The sequence below is a fragment of the Schistocerca piceifrons genome, chromosome 1, assembly GCF_021461385.2.
Source record: "Schistocerca piceifrons isolate TAMUIC-IGC-003096 chromosome 1, iqSchPice1.1, whole genome shotgun sequence".
NCBI classification, from domain to species: domain Eukaryota; kingdom Metazoa; phylum Arthropoda; class Insecta; order Orthoptera; family Acrididae; genus Schistocerca; species Schistocerca piceifrons.
This window is the reverse complement of record NC_060138.1, coordinates 1,214,801,659-1,214,819,543: the sequence shown is the minus strand read 5'-3', so window position 1 is coordinate 1,214,819,543 and position 17,885 is coordinate 1,214,801,659. Positions and strand designations below refer to the sequence as shown.

Sequence of the window (17,885 nt, the reverse complement as noted above, 5' to 3'; positions counted from 1 at the left end):
AATAGCAACGCCAATTTTAATCCCTCTCTTGAAACTCTCTTTTATTTCCGTCACTGCTTCTCCGATGTATAGATTGACCAGTATGGGGAAAAAATTGCATCCCTGTCTACATGCTTTTTAATCCAAGCACTTTGTTCTTGATCTTCCAGTCTTATCGCCCTCTCTTGGTTCTTGTACACATTGTACATCGCTTATCTTTTCCTATAGTTTACTCCATTTTTCTCACAATTTCAAATATCTTGCACATTTTCACATTGTTGAATGCTTTTTCTAGATTGACAAATTCTACAAGTATATCTTTGTTTTCCTACATTCTTGCTTCCGTTATAAGGTACAAAGTCAGAACTGCCTCTCTGGTGTCTTTACCTGTCATAAAGCCAAGCTGGTCGTCATCTAACAGACCCTTAAGTTTATTTTCCAATGTCCTGTACACTGTACTATTCTGTACTCCAGTTTGGACGCATGAGATGTTATGCTGATCGTGCCTTTGCTATTTTCAGAATTCTGTGTATTATATTTTCCAAAAGTCTGATGGTACATCATCAATCACACAGTTTGAATAGTTGTTTGGTTGCCATTTGTCCGAGAGATTTTAGGAATTCTGATGGAATGTTGTTGGTCCCTTTTGCCTTATTTGACCTCAAGTCTTCTCTCTTAAATTTCGAATCTAGTACTGGATCCCTGATGTCTTCCTTGTTGACTCCAGTTTCTTCTATCTTGTCACCAGAAAAGTTCTCCCATCACAAAGGTTTTCAATGTACTCTTCCTATCAATCCATTCTCTCCTCTGTGTTTAACTTAGGAACTCCCATCACATTCTTAAAGTTACCGCCCTTACTTTTAATTTCACTGAAGGTTGTACAGACTTTTCAGTATGCCGAGTCAGTCTTACCAGCAATAAGCATGGGGCATGGGGAGAGATGAATATCATTGGCTGTCATCAGGCTTCTCATCAGTGAGTTTCCAGGGAAAGTTGTAGCGAGAGTGAACTCTGTCACCTTTGGACACCAGAGGAGAAAGCTGCTGCTCCTCCATATAAGTGCAAAAGTGGTTCCTGAAGACAGTGCGACAGGAAGCACAAGAGGGGAGGGCAGTGGGAGAATTGGCTTAAAAAAAATTGAGGTTGTGGAAGTGATGGTTATGACTTTCACATAAGTGGATGTCATGTCAACAGGATGTAGGCATTAATATTTTTCACGTGCCTCAGTGTACGACAGGCGGCCAATAGATTTACATACCTGTATTTTATTTTATTTTTTGAAAATCGGGCAAATCAGTGAAGTTGGGGCACTGTGTTCCTTGCAAATGATGAAAAAAGGTGGGTGGCTGTTTACAAGGAGTAATCAACCACAGTTTCTGCACTTTGAGAATGCCACGATGCAGAATGACGTATGCCCAAAGTGTAGGCATTGGTGGTAGTACATAAAGTCTCACATCACACCTATACGCTATGACCTTTACTTTCTCCAAGAGAACATTCCCTTCAAAGGCTAAGATAAAGGCACCAGTACCTATTCTGTTAATATTAGGACCTTATTGGGCACATCGGATCAAATGTTTGCCTCGCCACTCGAAATTAGCCTGTAGCTCCTTGTCCGTTTGGGGTTTAAGGTTTTGGTGGAAAATTATTCCTTACAACATATCAGAAGTCTTGGGTAAGGCAATGGTTACTGTTATGTTACCCATACATTCACATGTCTGAAGAACTGTAGATTGTGCAGCAGAAGAGGCTTTAATCAATAGCCTTGCATTGTACATCCTTCCTAACAGTTGAACTTCTCTAAATTTATCTTCAAAATGTTCCATGAAAAGTAATGGCTTCATCACAATGAAAGTATCCCTACAAGTTCGAGTACACACTAAGTATATACAAATTGTTTTGCTTCTAGACATCTGGCTTGTCCCTCTTCTCACAGGGTATCCAGGATGGGGAAAGCAGTACGGTTATAGCTATTCACATTGAAATTTCTATACATCTCTGATCAGATGGCCAGATCACAATTGCCATTGTTTTGATGTCATGTAATCCACCCACGTGCCACCCAGCCACAGCAAAAGCCATCTAGCATGATGGCTGTTGCCAGGAGCCCCCAGGAAGACTCACATCTATTCCTTGGCATGCACGGGGAGCTAGCATCTCGGGCATAGCAGTGTTATCCCTGTGTTGTAAGGGAACACAACTAAAACGGCACGTAATGACCCAACCATGTTGGACTGGCTACCGCATTGGCTCTGAAGTGCAAATAAGAGTGTACGCAGGTATTTGCATGGATAACCTTTAGCACTGCTTGCAGTAACCACTGTTCTTCCACAGTCAGTCAACACTATAGAAAAATTTGAAGAATGGTCAAACCCATAAAATGACCACCAATTACTTCAGCCAAATGGTGTTGAATGAAAGACTATTCCAAGAAAGGAAAGCAGAACTGAGGTAATAGCCAGGTTGACATCAAAGGTTGCCTCCATGGGAAAGAGCAGCAAAGGAAAGGAAGTAAGGCTGCTATACCCTCACGCCCCATGCTCAAAACATATACACTCACAAAAGAGTTGGGAACCCGCTGAGAGGTTTAAGATGTTGGGTGAAAATGCTGCCATGAGATGAAAGGTAGGCAAAAGAGAGGAAGCCATTATGCTGTTTTCATTCCATCTTTCTCCACTGTTTTGCTTTTGTCTGTTAAAATTTTGCAGCTTTGTATTCAGTTCTTATTTTCTCCTGCATTACATTTAGAATGATTTTGTCACTGCTGCTAGTAGCCTTTGCATGTGAACCAGAGATCTAATTTACTAATTCCAGTCTTTATTTTTTTCTTAGATTTCATTTTTTTCAGTTGCAGCTTACAATTGAACATAAGCTACTACTGTTACTAGACACATACTGGTTTACAACTAAGTCAATTGAAAATCTACTAATAATAAGTATCCACACCTGCACCAAAATCAACACTTCGTGAGCCACTTGAAGTGTGTGACAGAACGTGCTTCCTGTTGCACACTGTATTAGAGTTTCTTCCCAATCCATTCACAGTAGTGTGTGAGAGGAATGACTCCTCGCATGCCTTTATGCGAGCTGTTATTCACACAACTTTAATTGCACGATCTTTCGGAATATATATGTAAGGGGATGAAGGATATCGATAGTTTCTGGCCTGCAACAGTGTCTAAAGTCCTCTAAGCAGTTTCTCGCAGTATGTACACTATCTTTCTTCGAGCAACCATCAGTTAGGATTATTCAATGTTTATGTTACACTTTTTTGCCAGTCTTGATTGCTGTCATCACCCAATTTATTATTGACTCAATGTCTCCGGGTAGTCTGACCTGATATGCACTTTAGCAAAACTCAATAATGGGCTGTACAAATATTTTATATGCAATCTCGTTTTTTAGACAAATTATAGCTCACAGAATTTCCTAACAAAAAACTACATTGTTTTCAAAAGCCTGAGATTACAAATAATACCATCAGTTGTTGTTGTTGTTGTGGTCTTCAGTCCAGAGACTGGTTTGATGAAGCTCTCCATGCTACTCTATCCTGTGCAAGGTTCTTCATCTCCAAGTACCTACTGCAACCTACATCATTTTGAATCTGTTTAGTGTATTCATCTCTTTGTCTCCCTCTAGGATTTTTACCCTCCACGCTGCTCTCCAATACTAAATTGGTGTTCCCTTGATGCCTCAGAATATACCCTACCAACTGATCCCTTCTTCTAGTTAAGTTGTGCCACAAGTTTCTCTTCTCACCAATTCTATTCAATACCTACTCATTAGTTATGTGATCTACCCATCTAATCTTCAGCATTCTTCTGTGGCACCACATTTCGAAAGCTTCTATTCTCTTCATGTCCAAACTATTTATCGTCCATGTTCCATTTCCAAACATGGCTACACTCCATACAGATACTTTCAGAAACGACTTCCTGACACTTAAATCTATACTTGATGTTAACAAATTCTTCTTCTTCCGAAATGCTTTCCTTGCCATTGCCTGTCTACATTTTATATCCTCTCTACTTCAACCAGCATTAGTTATTTTGCTCCCCAAATAGCAAAACTCGTTTACTACTTTAAGCATCTCATTTCCTAATCTAATTCCCATAGCATCACCCGATTTAATTTGACTACATTCCATTATCCACATTTTGATTTTGTTTATGTTCATCTTATATCTTTCTTTCAAGACACTGTCCATTCCGTTCAGCTGTTCTTCCAGGTCCTTTGTTGCCTCTGACAGAATTACAACGTCATCGGCGAACCTCAAAGTTTTTATTTCTTCTCCATGGAATTTAATTCCTACTCCGAATTTTTCTTTTGTTTCCTTTACTGCTTGCTCTATATACAAATTGAATAACATCGGGGATAGACTATAACAATGTCTCACTCCCTTCCCAATCACTGCTTCCCTTACATACCCATAGATTCTTATAACTGCCATCTGGTTTCTGTACAAATTGTAAATAGCCTTTCGCTCCCTGTATTTTACCCCTGCCACCTTCAGAATTCGAAAAAGAGTATTCCAGTAAACTCTGTCAAAAGCTTTCTCTAAGTCTACAAATGCTAGAAATGTAGGTTTGCCTTTCCTTACTCTATTTTCTAAGATAAGTCGTTGGGTCAGTATTGCCTCAAGTGTTCCAACATTTCTATGGAATCCAAACTGATCTTCCTGTCGATCTCATTTTTGAGACGTTTGTATTCCTTTTAGCCTGCTTCATTTACTGCATTTTTATAGTTTCTCCTTTCATCAATTAAATTCAATGTCTCTTCTGTGACCCAAAGATTTCTATTAGCCCTCGCCTTTACACCTACTTGGTCCTCTGCTACCTCACTATTTCGTCTCTCAAAGCTACCCACCTTCTTTCATGATTCATGAACCAAGTGTTAACTATGATTAAGTTATGCTCTGTGCAAAATTCTACCAGACGGCTTCCTCTTTCATTCCTTACCCCCATTCCATATTCACTTATTATGTTTCCTTTTCGTCCTTTTCCTACTTTCGAATTCCAGTCACCCATGACTATTAAATTTTTGTCTCCCTTCACTAGCTGAATAATTTCTTTTATCTCAGCATACATTTCATCAATCTCTTCGTCATCTGCGGAGCTAGTTGGCATATAAACGTGTACTACTGTGGTAGGCGTGGGCTTCGTATCTATCTTGGCCACGATAATGCATTCACTATGCTGGTTGTAATAGCTTACCCGCATTCCTATTTTTTATTAATTATTAAACATACTCCTGCATTACCCCAATTTGATTTCGTATTTATAACCCTGTGTTCACCTGACCAAAAGTCTTGTTCCTCTTGCCACCGAACTTCACTAATTCCCACTATGTCTAACTTTAACCTATCCATTTCCCTTTTTAAATTTTCTAATCTACCTGCCCAATTAAGGGATCTGACATTCCACACTCTGATCTGTAGAACGTCAGTTTTCTTTCTCCTGATAACGACGTCCTCTTGAGTAGTCGCCGCCCGGAGATCTGAATGGGGGACTATTTTACCTCCAGAATATTTTACCCAAGAGGACGCCATCATCATTTAATCATACAGTAAAGCTGCATGCCCTCGGGAAAAATTACGGCTGTAGTTTCCCCTTGCTATCAGCCGTTCGCAGTACCAGCACAGCAAGGCCGTTTTGGTTAGTGTCACAAGGTCATATCAGTCAATCACCCAGACTGTTGCCTCTGCACCTACTGAAAAGGCTGCTGCCCCTCTTCAGGAAGCACACGTTTGTCTGGACTCTCAACAGATTCTCCCCCCCCCCCCCCCCATTGTGGTTGCACCTACGGTATGGGTATCTGTATCACTGAGGCACGCAAGCCTCCACACCAATGGCAAGGTCATGATTCATGGGGGGCAAAAAGCCCCAGATTTCGCTAAGTTGCTTGGCAGTTCTAATTTTAAGGCAAGTAACGGATGGTTGCAAAGATTTAAGGACAGATATGGGATCATTTTTAGAGTAATTTCAGGAGAAGAAAATTCATCACTTTTAAGTGATACAAATTTCCGAGGAAAAACACCGTGTGTAAACTGTAAGAAAACTTCAGTCCTGAAAACTTATACATTGCAGATGAGATGGGATTGTTTTATCAACTGATCCCAGAGAAGAAGATGGCCTTTGGAGGAGAAAAGTGTAAAGGAGGGAAGCCTAACTATTCCTGTCTGCAGCAACACGTCAGCAACACACAAATTGACACCACTGGTGATCCGACGATCAGCAAGCCCACGGTGCTTACCAGGTAAGAGGGTACATGCATTTTATTTTATCTTCCTTTAATTTATAAGTTAATACAGTATAGTATAGCTTCAGCTGTAATGTTTTGCTACAGTCATATTGTAAATATGATTTCTTTTATTGCAGTCAATTACGAGGCAAATTGTAAAGCATGGATGACACATACTATTTTTAGTGAGTGGCTGTTTTTGATTGATAAAGAGATGTATCTGAAGAATAAGAAAACTGCACTGTTGGTGGATAATTGTAGTGTGCATAACAACGTACCAGCATTGAAGAACATTGAATTATGCTTCTTCCCCCCAAGCTGTACTTTGATTCTTCAGCCACTAAATACAGGGATAATTAAGAACTTTAAGACAAAACACCATTTGCATTTAGTTCAACACATGATCGAAACATTGAAAGAAGGTGAGCAACCCCTATAGTTTCAATGTGAAGCAGGCTTGTGACATGATTGCTAGTTCCTGGAACAGTGTACAGCCAAATGTGATTGTTTAAGAACACTGTGTTGAGCAGCTAGTGCAGCAGGCCACACACAATGGAAATGGGGATTAGCGATCATGATGTCATTATAGCAACTATGGTTTTGGAAGTTAATAAATAAGACAAAAGACAGTTAGTACAGGATTCCCACTAGAGAGTGCAGATAAGCAGTTGTTAGAATCTCACTTAGACAGTGAATTGACATCACTTAGTTCCGGCTACATGGACATAGAGGAATTACGGGCAATGTTTAAGGATATTGTAAATCGAGGTCTACAGAATGTGCATAGTAGGTGGATTAACAACAGAAAAGACCCACCATAGTTTAATAACAAGATTCGGAAACTGCTTGGGAAGCAGAGGCTGTTGCACTCTTGGTTAAAAAGAGAACTTGCAAATGACAAGCAAATGTTAGTAGAGATCTGTACATCTGAAAAAATCTATGAGCAAATTATGCAACTACTACAACCATCATACCTTCGAAACAAAAGCTAAAGTTTTAAATTTCATGTTCAAGAAATTGTTCACGGAAGAGAATTGTACAAATATGCAATCTTTTGACAATCAAACAGACTGCCATGTGGACGGCACAGTAATAAGCATCCCTGGCGAAGAGAAAGAACTGAAGGAGTTGGAAACAAATGTCACCACGTCCGGAAGGACTCAGTTCGATTTTTCAGAGAGTATTCTACAGCATTGGCCCCTTATTTAGCTTGCATTTATCATGAATCTGTCGCCCAGCACAAAGTTCCAAGCAACTGGAAAAAATTGCAGCTGACTCCTGTGTATAAGAAAGGCAAAAGAACAGACTTGCAAAATTACAGACTAATATCCCTAACATCACTTTGCTGCAGAGTCCTTGAACATATTCTCAGTTGAAATATAACAAATTTTCTTGAGACCGAGAAACTTGTATCCATGAATCAGTATAGTATTAAAAGCATCACTCGTGTAAAACTCAGCTTGCCCTTTTGTCGCACGATACACTGGGAACTACTGATGAAGGGCAACAGATAGATTCCATATTCCTATATTTTCGGAAAGTGTTTGACATGGTGCCATACTGGTAGCTGTTAAAGAGGATATGAGCATATGGAATAGGTCCACAGATAAGAGAGTGGCTCAAAGACTTCTTAAATTATAGAGCCAACAACAAGATCCTCAGTCCCTCGATCCAAAAACAGTGGTGTGCCCAGAAAGTCTAGTCAGAAGATTCGTAACAGTAAACGCAAGAAGGTTAAAACATAATGGACATCTTTTGTATCATCAATAATAAAAGCAGGATGAAGGAAATAAGGTAGTCAACAAATAGGTATCCCCAGGGCTCTGCATGAGACAGGTAATGTCCCACCTACAACCCTCATGACTGATACGTTACATTCAAAAGCACCCTCTATTCAAGAGAAAATAGGGTGCAGCAGCTAGGAGGTAAATTGAATCTAAAAGCTTTTAAAACAGAGTAAAACAGATGGAAGAACAGTCTGGTCAAGGAGGTAAGATCTGGGAACCCACACACCTAGAATGCACTGGGAGACACCCCATCCCCAACCACCCCACTTCTTCAAGACGATCTGCACCCTAAGATGTGTGTGCAAGAAAGCTGAGAGCAGTAATCTTCCACATACAGCTCGTCTTCAGGTAATGAATATGGGGCAGAGCATGAAATGGTTCAGTGCTACAATGTCAAAGTGGTGGGTACCTAAGTAGAGTTTGGGGTCAGGATGGACCGTGGTATGATGACAGAAATGCATGACCCACATTTTTTAGAAGAGAAGTGGAAACCACAGGAAAGAGCCCATAAAGAGGCCCACTATAAGGCACACTGCAGCTGGCATTCAGCAGGTGTTACCGAGTGGGAGCTGTAGCAAATGCTGACCAGTGGCCCACCGGAGGTCATTAGCCAATTGGTGGTAAGGAAGAGACTCAACACAAAGCCCTAGGGACACTTGTACCCACAAGGGGCTCAGTGAAGTGCTGACTAACAGGAACAACTGGCGGGATAAAAAACTGAAAAACAAAAATTGGTAGGAGGCCCCAGGCATGGAGGGTACATAAAATATAATGAGGCCAAACAGTATCATATGCCTTATGCAGGTCAGAAAAGTCTGTGATAAAGTGTTGGTGTTTAGTAAAAGCATTTCAGATTGCTGCTTTCAACCTGAGCAGATGGTCAGCTGTGGATCATCCCTCCCGGAAACCACACTGATAGAGGGACAACAGGCCCCCGGAATTTGAGAACTCGGTGTAATCTGCAGGCAACCATGCTTTCAAGCAGCTTACTGGGTACATTCGTCTGGCTAATTGGCTGGTAAATGTCAAGAGAGGTTGGGTTCTTGCTTGGCTTAAGGACTGGGACAACTACATTAGCTTGCCATTGCAAGGGGAAGGTATCCTGGAGAGAGGCACCCTGAAGAGATGTTGCCTTTCAGGAACATTCAGGTATTGGATCATCTGATTGTGAATTGTATCAGATTCTGGGGCTGTGTCACGGGACGAGGCAAGAGCCTGAAGCAGTTCCCAGTCAGCGAAGAGTTCATTATAGGATATGTGGGGATGTCCTCAGCTTGTCACTCCTGTGGTAGAAAAGTAGTCAGATAGGAAGAGGATGCCGATGCTGTTACAGAATGGGTTACAAGGTGTTCTGCAAGAACTGATGAATTGGTACCAATACTACCCCGTAGGACAAGACCGGGAACAGCTGTAGATCATTGGTGGCCTGTAAGACCATGGAGCTTGGCCTAAAGCTAAGATGGAGACGCATACATCCTCAGGGCGGATACATAGAACTCCCAGCATTCATTCTTACTGCATTAGATTATACAGCAAGCTGTAGCATGAAGTCGCTAAAAGTGACAAGGTTGTTCTGCAAAGAATGTTGTATGAATCACTGCAGGGCTCATCAGCGATCCAGAACTTCTATTGCAATGTCTTTTGGCCACCACAGCACTGACCAACAGAGGAGATGGGGGGAGGGGGGGGGGGGGGGGGGGACTTGGGCACCTGTAGAAAGGAGAACAGCAGTTCCAGTGTGGGTGATCGCGGCTGAGATGTCTTCCGTGAATCTCATCAATACACCATAACTGATCATCATGTCTACAGGATGTACGTGGTCATATTTCTTCCACCGGCATATGACAGATGGTCAATGGATCTGTATTCCTGGATGTTCTGTTCTTTCTTGAAACTCAGCAAACTGCTAACTTGGAGGATGGTGATCTGCACAGTTACTCACAAAGGTGTATGTTCACAAGGACTACCTTAGTTGAGTGATTGTCCATAGTTGCCGCAGCTTGGGTCCACCACGCAGTGTGATGACATATGCCCAAAGCGTAAATGTCTGAAGCACCTCACAAGTGGTGGCACATACGGTTTCACATCACATCGGTACACCATGACCTTCAAACGCTAAGATAAAGGTGCCTTTATCTGTATGACTACCCTTGGGCCCTTTTTGTAAATGTCTGATAATATGTAGTCCAGAGCTCCACATCTGTTTGGAGCATAAGATCTTTGTGGAAGATGATTTCTTAAAACATATTCAAATTTTGAGTGGGGAAATGGTCAGAGGTGTCTCACGTAGACAATCGCATGCTTGAAGAGCTGCAGATTGGGCAGCAGAGGAAGTTTTAGTTAATAACTAATCAATTAACATTTTTCCCAGAGACTCTACTCTACCAAATTTGTCTTCAATGTCTTCAGGAGGAGGGGGGGGGGCTAAGGGGGAGGGAGGTGAACCACAATGCTTTCGCTGCAATAAAAGTGTCACTATCAGTCTCAGCATGCACCAAGTATTGTTCACGCCTAGATGTGGTTGAGCGGCTATGTACATAAAAAAACGGTATTCCTTTTGAGTCCATAGACCTATCACAGCACTGCACTGAACAGCTATTTGAATGTTGTGCAGGGGCAGTTGAATTTAATGAAACTAAACTTCTAATTGTTGTTGTTTATAGGTCCCCTAACTCTGACTTCAGAGCATTTCTGCTCAAGCTGGAGAGGGCTCTTGATTCACTTTGTAAGAACTACCAGAAATTAATTAGTTGGTTGGTTGGTTTAAAGGCAGGAGAAGGAACCAAACTACGTGGTCATCAGTCCCTTGTTACTACTAAAACAATGCCACAAGTGTGCGAATAAAACTGACAAAACATATAACACAAAACGGAATGAAATGAAAAGCCACAAGAACGAAGGGAAGACAACGAACACTAAAAGGAACAAAAGAGGACAAGAAAACAACAGAGAGATGCTATAAACAGAAGAGAGTAAAATATGAAAGGAGATTACAGTGGCTGGCCAACCATGAGAAGAAAAAGGGAAAGCCAGCCATTCTGCAACACATTAAAACCTCCACCCTAAAAGTACTGGGATGGAGGACACAGAAGGACAAAGGACATTCCCTAAAACCTAGTATAAAACACACTCCCATAGATAAAACGTAAAACTAAAGCTGCTGTGGAGGAATTGTCGCCCAACACCAAAGGCAGGGTGCTGGGAAAGGTAAAAGTCTGCCGCAGAACTGCTGAAAGTGGGCAGTTCAGCAAGAGGTGGACGACTGTCATTTGGGATCCACGGCGATACTGAGGTGGGTCCTCGCGACGGAGTAGGTAATCGTGCATTAGCCACATATGGCCAATGCGGAGGCGGCAGAGGACAACTGATTCACTGCCAGAGGCCTGCATGGAAGACTTCCACACATTCATAGTCTCCTTAATGACACGCAGTTTGTTGTGCGTGCTGTTATGCCATTCCACCTCCCAAAGCCATAAAACCCTGCGGTGTAAGACAGAACACAGGTCAGCTTCGGAGATGCCTATCTCCAGAAGCAGTTTCCGCATCGCCTGTTTGGCCAGCCTATCAGCAAGTTCGTTGCCAGGGATTCCAACGTGTCCTGGGGTACACACAAATGCCACGGAATGGCAGGACTGTTCCAGGGCATAGATGGACTCCTAAATGGATGCTACCAGAGGTTGGCGAGGGTAGCACTGGTCGATAGCTTGTAGGCTGCTCAGTGAGTCAATACACGGGAGAAATGACTCGCCAGGGCACGAGCAGATGTACTCAAGAGCATGAGATATGGCCGCCAGCTCTGCAGTGAAAACACTGCAGCCAACTGGCAAGGAGTGCTGCTCAACATGTCCTCCATGAACATACACAGAGCCTACGTAACTATCAGCCATTGAGTCATCGGTGTAAACCACTTCAGAGCCTGGAAACATGTCAAGAATCGAAAGGAAGTGACACTGGAGAGCAGCGAGGTTAACGGAGTCCTTAGGGCCATGCAAAAGGTCCACACGAAGCTGCGGCCGAGGCGTACACCATGGAGGCGTATCCGAACGGACGACAAGTAGAGGTGGTAAAAGGAAGGACTCCAGTTCGGAGAGAAGGGACCGCACGCGAACTGCAATCGTTAGCCCTGATCTGGGCTGCCAATGCATGAGATGGACTCCCGTGGGCAGGAAAAGGAGACGGTAATTTGGATGCTCTGGAGAACTATGAATGTGTGCTGCGTAACTGGCGAGCAGTTTCGCACATCTGACCTGCAGTGGAGGGACACAAGCCTCCACCAGTACGCTGGTCACCGGACTTGTCCTAAAATCTTCTGTCACTAATCGAACCCCACAGTGGTGCACAGGGTCGAGTAAATGCAATGCTGAAGGCGCTGCTGAACCATAAACCACACTCCCATAGTCAATTCAGGATTGGACGAGGGCTCTGTAGAGCTGCAGCAGCGTACAGTGATCTGCACCCCAATTGGTGTTGCTCAGGCAACGGAGGGTATTGAGGTGCTGCCAGCACTTCTGCTTAAGCTGACGAAGATGAGGGAGCTAAGTCAATCGAGCATCGAAAACTAGTCCTAGGAATTGATATGTCTCCATTACAGTTAATAGATCGTCATTAGGGTAAAGTGCGGGTTCCGGATGAACGATACAGCGCTGACAGAAGTGCATGACACACGACTTTGCGGCTGAAAGCTGGAAGCCGTGGGCTAGAGCCCATGCCTGCACATTGTGGATGGCTCCCTGGAGATGCTGCTCAGCAACAACAGTACTGGAGAGAAAAATGTAAGTTAAGGCGCATGAGTAGGAGAAACAAAACTGTAATGTTTGGATACAGTGATAGTAGTGTCCTGCTTGACACTCGGCATAACGTTGCAAAGCGATATGAAATGGAACGAAATGCTCGCCTTCGGTTTATTGAAGTGGGGTTCATCTATAAAGGATACTGTATATAGGGTGCTAGTGCGACCTTTTCTTGAGTACTGCTCAAGTGTTTGGGATCTGCACCAGGTCAGATTCAAGGTAGGAAATTCAGAGCCAGGCTGCTTGATTTGTTACTAGTAGGTTCGAACAACACACAGTTGTTATGGAGATGCTTCAGGAACTCAAATGGGAATCCTTGGAGGGAAGGTGACATTCTTTCCAAAGAACACTACTGAGAAAATTTAGAAATCTGTCATTCGAAACTGATTGCAGGACAATTCTGTTGCCTACCACATACATTGCATGTGAGGACCATGAAGATACAAGAAATTAGAGCTCATACAGAAGCATATAGACAGTAGTTGTAGTTGCGAGTGGAACAGGAAAGGAAATGACTAGTAATGGTACAGGGTACCCTATGCCATGCGCTGTAGGCAGATTGAGAAGTATCAATGCAGATATACACACAGAATAGAGCTGGCAGTCTCTTATGATTGGTTGGTTTGATTAAAAGTAATAATAATAATAATAATAATAATAATAATAATAATAATAAGTTGGGGGAAAGGACCAAACTACGAGGTCATCAGTCCCTTGTTCCAAATAAAACAATGCCACATGTGTGAGAATAAAACAAACGAGAATGAAAACACAAAACGGAATGAAAGGAAAAATCACAACAACGATGAAGGGCAAGAAACATGTAAATGGACAGATGGGGGACAAGAAAACCACAGAAACTCAAGAAACGGGATGAAGAGAGTAAAATAGCAAACGACCATGGCTGGCTGACCATGAGAATAAAAAGGAGAAGCCAGCCACTCCACAATACAATAAAACCTCCACCCTACAAGCACTAGGGTGAGCCCCACAGTAGCCAGTCCATTGTGTTGGGGCCGCCATGTACCCTGTTGGTTGTAGCCCCCTGACAACACAGAGGTCTCTCTGCTGATGCCTGTGCCGTTAACTCCCCACGTATGCCAAAGAGTAGATGCCTGTCACCCACTGACACGGAGAGGATAAGAGGAGCGGAAAGAAGAGAAAGTGACATGAAATATGACGCAACAATAGGACAGAAAAGAAGAATAAACAGGAACACCTTGAGAATCCACCCTATACTGCAGGAATGGATTGAGAAACTTTGGACGTCATTTCCCATAAATTAGATTTTTTCGAATTTAAGGAACATTTTCTCAACAACCACTGAAGACAGGCAGATGAAACTTTGTCATCAAATTACATTGTAAAACAGCCATTTGACAATGTGTTCGGTAGTGTATATGTAACTTACTTAAATATAATGATATTATGAGACGGAAAGTTGCTACTCACCATATAGTGGAGATGCTGAGTCACAGATAGGCACAACAAAAATACTCTCATGATTAAAGCTTTCGGCCATTGGCCTTTGTCAACAATAGACACACACACACACACACACACACACACACACACACACAACTGCAGTCTCAGGCAACTGAAACCACACTGTGAACAGCAGCACCAGATCATGATGGGAGTGGCGACTGTGTGGTGGTGAGGGGGAGGCTGGGGTGGGGAGGGGGAGAGATAGTATGGTGATGTGTGGCAGACAGTGAAGGACTGCAGGTTAGACACAGGGCAGGGGGGAGATGGGGGGGAGGGGGGTAGGTAGTGGAAAAGGAGAAAAATAAAAAGACCGGGTGTGGTGGTGGAATGACAGCTGCGTAGTGCTGCAATGGAAATAAGGGAGGGGCCGGACGGGTAAGGACAGTGACTAACGAAGGTTGAGGCCAGGAGGGTTAAGGAAATGTAGGATGTACTGTAGGCAAAGTTCCCACCTGTGCAATTCAGAGAAGCTGGTGTTGGTAGCACAGTAAGTGAAGCAGTCATTGAAATGAAGGATATCATGTTTGGCAGTGTGTTCAGCAACAGGGTGGTCCACTTGTTTCTTGGCCACAGTTTTTCAGTGGCCACTCATGTGGACAGACAGCTTGTTGGGTGTCATGCCTACACAGAATGCAGCACAGTGGTTGCAGATTAGTTCGCAGACCACATGACCGATGTCACAGGTAGCCCTACCTTTGATGGGATAGGTGAGGTTAGTGAGCAGACTGGAGTAGGTGGTGGTGGTGGTGGTGGTGGTGGTGGTGGTGGTGGTGGGAGGATGTATGGGACGGGTCTTGCATCTAGGTCTATTACAATGGTATGAGCCATGAGGTAAGGGATTGGGAGCGGGGGTTGTGTAAGGATGGACAAGTATATTGTGTAGGTTCGGTGGACAGCAGAATGCCACTGTGGGAGGGGTGGGAAGGATAGTGGGCAGGACATTTCTCATTTCAGGGCACAATGAGAGGTAATCAAAACCCTGGCACAGAATGTAATTCAGTTGCTCCACTCCTGGGTGGTACTGACTTACAAGGGGAATGTTCTTCTGCGGCTGGGCAGTGAGACTTTGGGAGGTGTTGGGAGACTGGAAGGATAAGGCATGGGAGATTTGTTTTTGTACAAATGGTTCAAATGGCTCTGAGCACTACGAGGCTTAACATCTGAGGTCATCAGTCTCCTAGAACTTAGATCTACTTAAACCCAACTAACCTAAGGACATCACACACATCCATGCCTGAGGCAGGATTTGACTCTGCGACCGTAACGGCCGCATGGTTCCAGACTGAAGTGCCTAGAACCGCTCAGCCACACCAGCCGGCTGTTTTTGTACAAGGCTGGGAGGACAATTATGGTCAGTGAAGGCTTCAGTGAGGTATATTTTGAGAGGGACTGCTCGTCACTGCAGAATCGACGACCATGGTTGGGTAGGCTGTATGGAACGGACTTCTTGGTATGGAACGGGAGGCAGCTGTTGAAGTGGAGGTATCGCTGGTGGTTAGTAGATAGCAACTTTCCTTCTCATAATATTGTTACATTCCATCCTGGATTTTCCATTGTTTGATTTACTTAAATATAGCATTTTTTCAAAAAATAGGGTTGGTAACAAAAAATGATATGAGGAAAACTGTAAAAGATAACAAAATATCTCTCCTTCCTAACTTCAAGACTGAACCATCGTCTAAGTCGAAAAGTTTTCAAAAATTAAGAGAAATGAAAGCTTTCCCATAAAGGTTTCTAAAATTTCATCGTTTAACATGGGATAGCATAGGCACCACCACTTCGTCCACTCTTCTCTTTTCAAAAAATACTATTTAGCAAGGTGTAGAAGAAAATGAGGAGAGTCACTCTTAAAAGCCTGCAACACTCCCTTTGCACAAATATTAATAACATTTTTTAAAAAATATCTGTCTAATGTTTTAAACTTCTATCTAACAATTCTAAATGGTAGGCAGTTGGATTTTATATTTTAAATTTGCATGAAGTAAGTTAAAAACACTTACCCCAAGTCCTGACTTGTTCATTATCTTGATAGCCACTTTCTCCCTGGTTAGCAAGTGTGTTGCAAGTTTAACCTTTGCAAATCCTCCACAACCAATTGTCTTTTCTATTTCATATTGAGCCTTGAGATTGCTGTACCTGACCATCTTTCACACTGTAAAATACAAAAGCCTTGAGGTTTCCCTGTAGTAATTCATGGACAACAGGGTAAAAAGTGAATATATTTTCTCAACACCTCATAGCAGAACAATGTCATATTTAACACAAAACTATGTTTGTTCTCATTGATATTTATGTAAAGTAGTTATCAGTTTTGTCACTGACTGATAACAGTCAAGTTGCATCCATAAAGACATTAGATTGCTGGATAATGAAACCTCGAAAGTTACAGACATTACATGGGCCCACAGTCTTCTGTCGTAACACAGACAATGGTGTCACACTGTGTGCTCCAAACAATTATTATGTAGCAAAACACTTCCACTGATTTCTTAACCATGTTTTCTTACTGGTAGAATCACTGAGTACAGGATGTTGTCTTTAAAACAAACAGTAAGTAAACCGACAGAGTTAAACCCTTTCTAGAAATGTTAACCAGGTTTGAAACTGTGCCCTTCAACACCATGCACACGACGGCATTGAGTGAATGTTTCATTATCGACTTGACTCCTGGTTTGTTGTTCAGCTACTCCCTCCCATGTGTGACAGTCCTGCAGGGGACACACTGAGGAGTTTGGAAAAATTGGAGGAATGGTTTTCATACATTTAAACCTTTAGGCACATTCAGCTGGATTAGTTGACAATGTTGTGCAGGTAAATATCCACATTAAAGTTCTCTCAGATGCAGTGAACACCAGTCAGATGTTTCATTACAATGAAGATTCCTTTCCAGTGTGATAGTTCATTTTCACTATTAATAGCTTTTGTTAAGAAGCATTCTCTCAAATGGATTGGTCTACGAACTCCTGTAGGAAGGCAGTGTTGCTGTAAAAGGTAGATCATCTTTGGGTGATTCATGCTGGTGACGCGGAGGTTGACTGAGCACAATGTTTTTGCACAGTACTGCTACTGAGGAGGATCTTCGCATTTGCCAGAGAACGATCTGGACTTTTGATGGCCAGAGATAAACAGAAAATTTCTTTTGATGTATTGCCCCTTAAATTTCTGTTGTCCTGTGTAAGTCACTAAATACTTCCCCCGTGTGGGTACAGGTTTTATAGTATGTTGTGAAGATTTGTAACGGAACAGTATTACTTTAGATATTTTTGTAACGTCTTTTTAGTGCAACTGATAACTTATTAATGATAATTTCAATGTTTTTGATGTTGTGGAGAGACATCATTAAATTGCTACATAAGTATTTTTTAATGTGGAATTTAGCACCTTATTTACATAGAAATGATTATTTGCAACTATTATAATTGTCAATTTTTGTTCTTTTCCTGAGGAAGCTTTCTCCCCTCGTCATTTACGTTCTTCGGCCTCTCTCTTTGGGAGAAACATACAGTAGACTGATCCCAGTGGACAATGCCCTTATAGGGTTTGCCAGCGGGTTTTATTTTCCATTTTTTGGTACAAAATTTTCTTTGGGCAAAGAGTCCAG

General features: G+C 42.5%; 1 protein-coding gene across 1 annotated transcript in view; it reads right to left on the bottom strand.

Moving 5' to 3' along the window:
* Window positions 1-17,885, bottom strand: part of LOC124779497 (maternal embryonic leucine zipper kinase-like) — a 421,515-nt gene that overhangs the window by 376,021 nt on the left and 27,609 nt on the right. Inside the window, exon 2 of the mRNA XM_047253715.1 lies at window positions 16,285-16,436. Within this exon, the coding sequence (XP_047109671.1) occupies window positions 16,285-16,428 (144 nt within the window). The 5' untranslated portion in view covers window positions 16,429-16,436. The remainder of the gene's footprint in view (window positions 1-16,284; window positions 16,437-17,885) is intronic.